The sequence below is a fragment of the Merops nubicus genome, unplaced genomic scaffold, assembly GCF_000691845.1.
Source record: "Merops nubicus isolate BGI_N331 unplaced genomic scaffold, ASM69184v1 scaffold18111, whole genome shotgun sequence".
In the NCBI taxonomy this organism is placed as follows: domain Eukaryota; kingdom Metazoa; phylum Chordata; class Aves; order Coraciiformes; family Meropidae; genus Merops; species Merops nubicus.
Window position 1 is genome coordinate 100,083 of NW_008590468.1, and position 293 is coordinate 100,375.

A 293-nucleotide genomic window follows, 5' to 3' on the forward strand; every position below is an offset into this window, starting at 1 on the left:
CTGCCACGAGCACCTGCTGTTTTCTCCCATGCATTGGCGGGTGGTCACCTACCTCCCGGCAGGCTTATGGGCCCACAGCCCTTCTCTTTGGGACCTTGCTCCTGCATGAAAATCCGCTTTATGCAGAGGCGCCATAGCCCGAAGTGAGCCGCCTCGCAGGTGGCGTTGTACTCCTCCACCTTGGGGCTCAGCACGGCCCAGTGGTCGGTCACCACGGCGGCGAAGAGGAGCGAGACGCCCAGCAGGAGCACGGCGAACGTCAGCCGGACCTTCTGGGGTTTGCTCTCGTCCAT

The 293-nt window shown here is 63.1% G+C and overlaps 1 protein-coding gene across 1 annotated transcript in view; it reads right to left on the reverse strand.

The window, feature by feature from the left end:
• CACNG1 (calcium channel, voltage-dependent, gamma subunit 1) overlaps nt 1-293 on the reverse strand; it is a 9,026-nt gene extending 8,733 nt beyond the window's left edge. Inside the window, exon 1 of the mRNA XM_008949963.1 lies at nt 53-293. Within this exon, the coding sequence (XP_008948211.1) occupies nt 53-293 (241 nt within the window). The remainder of the gene's footprint in view (nt 1-52) is intronic.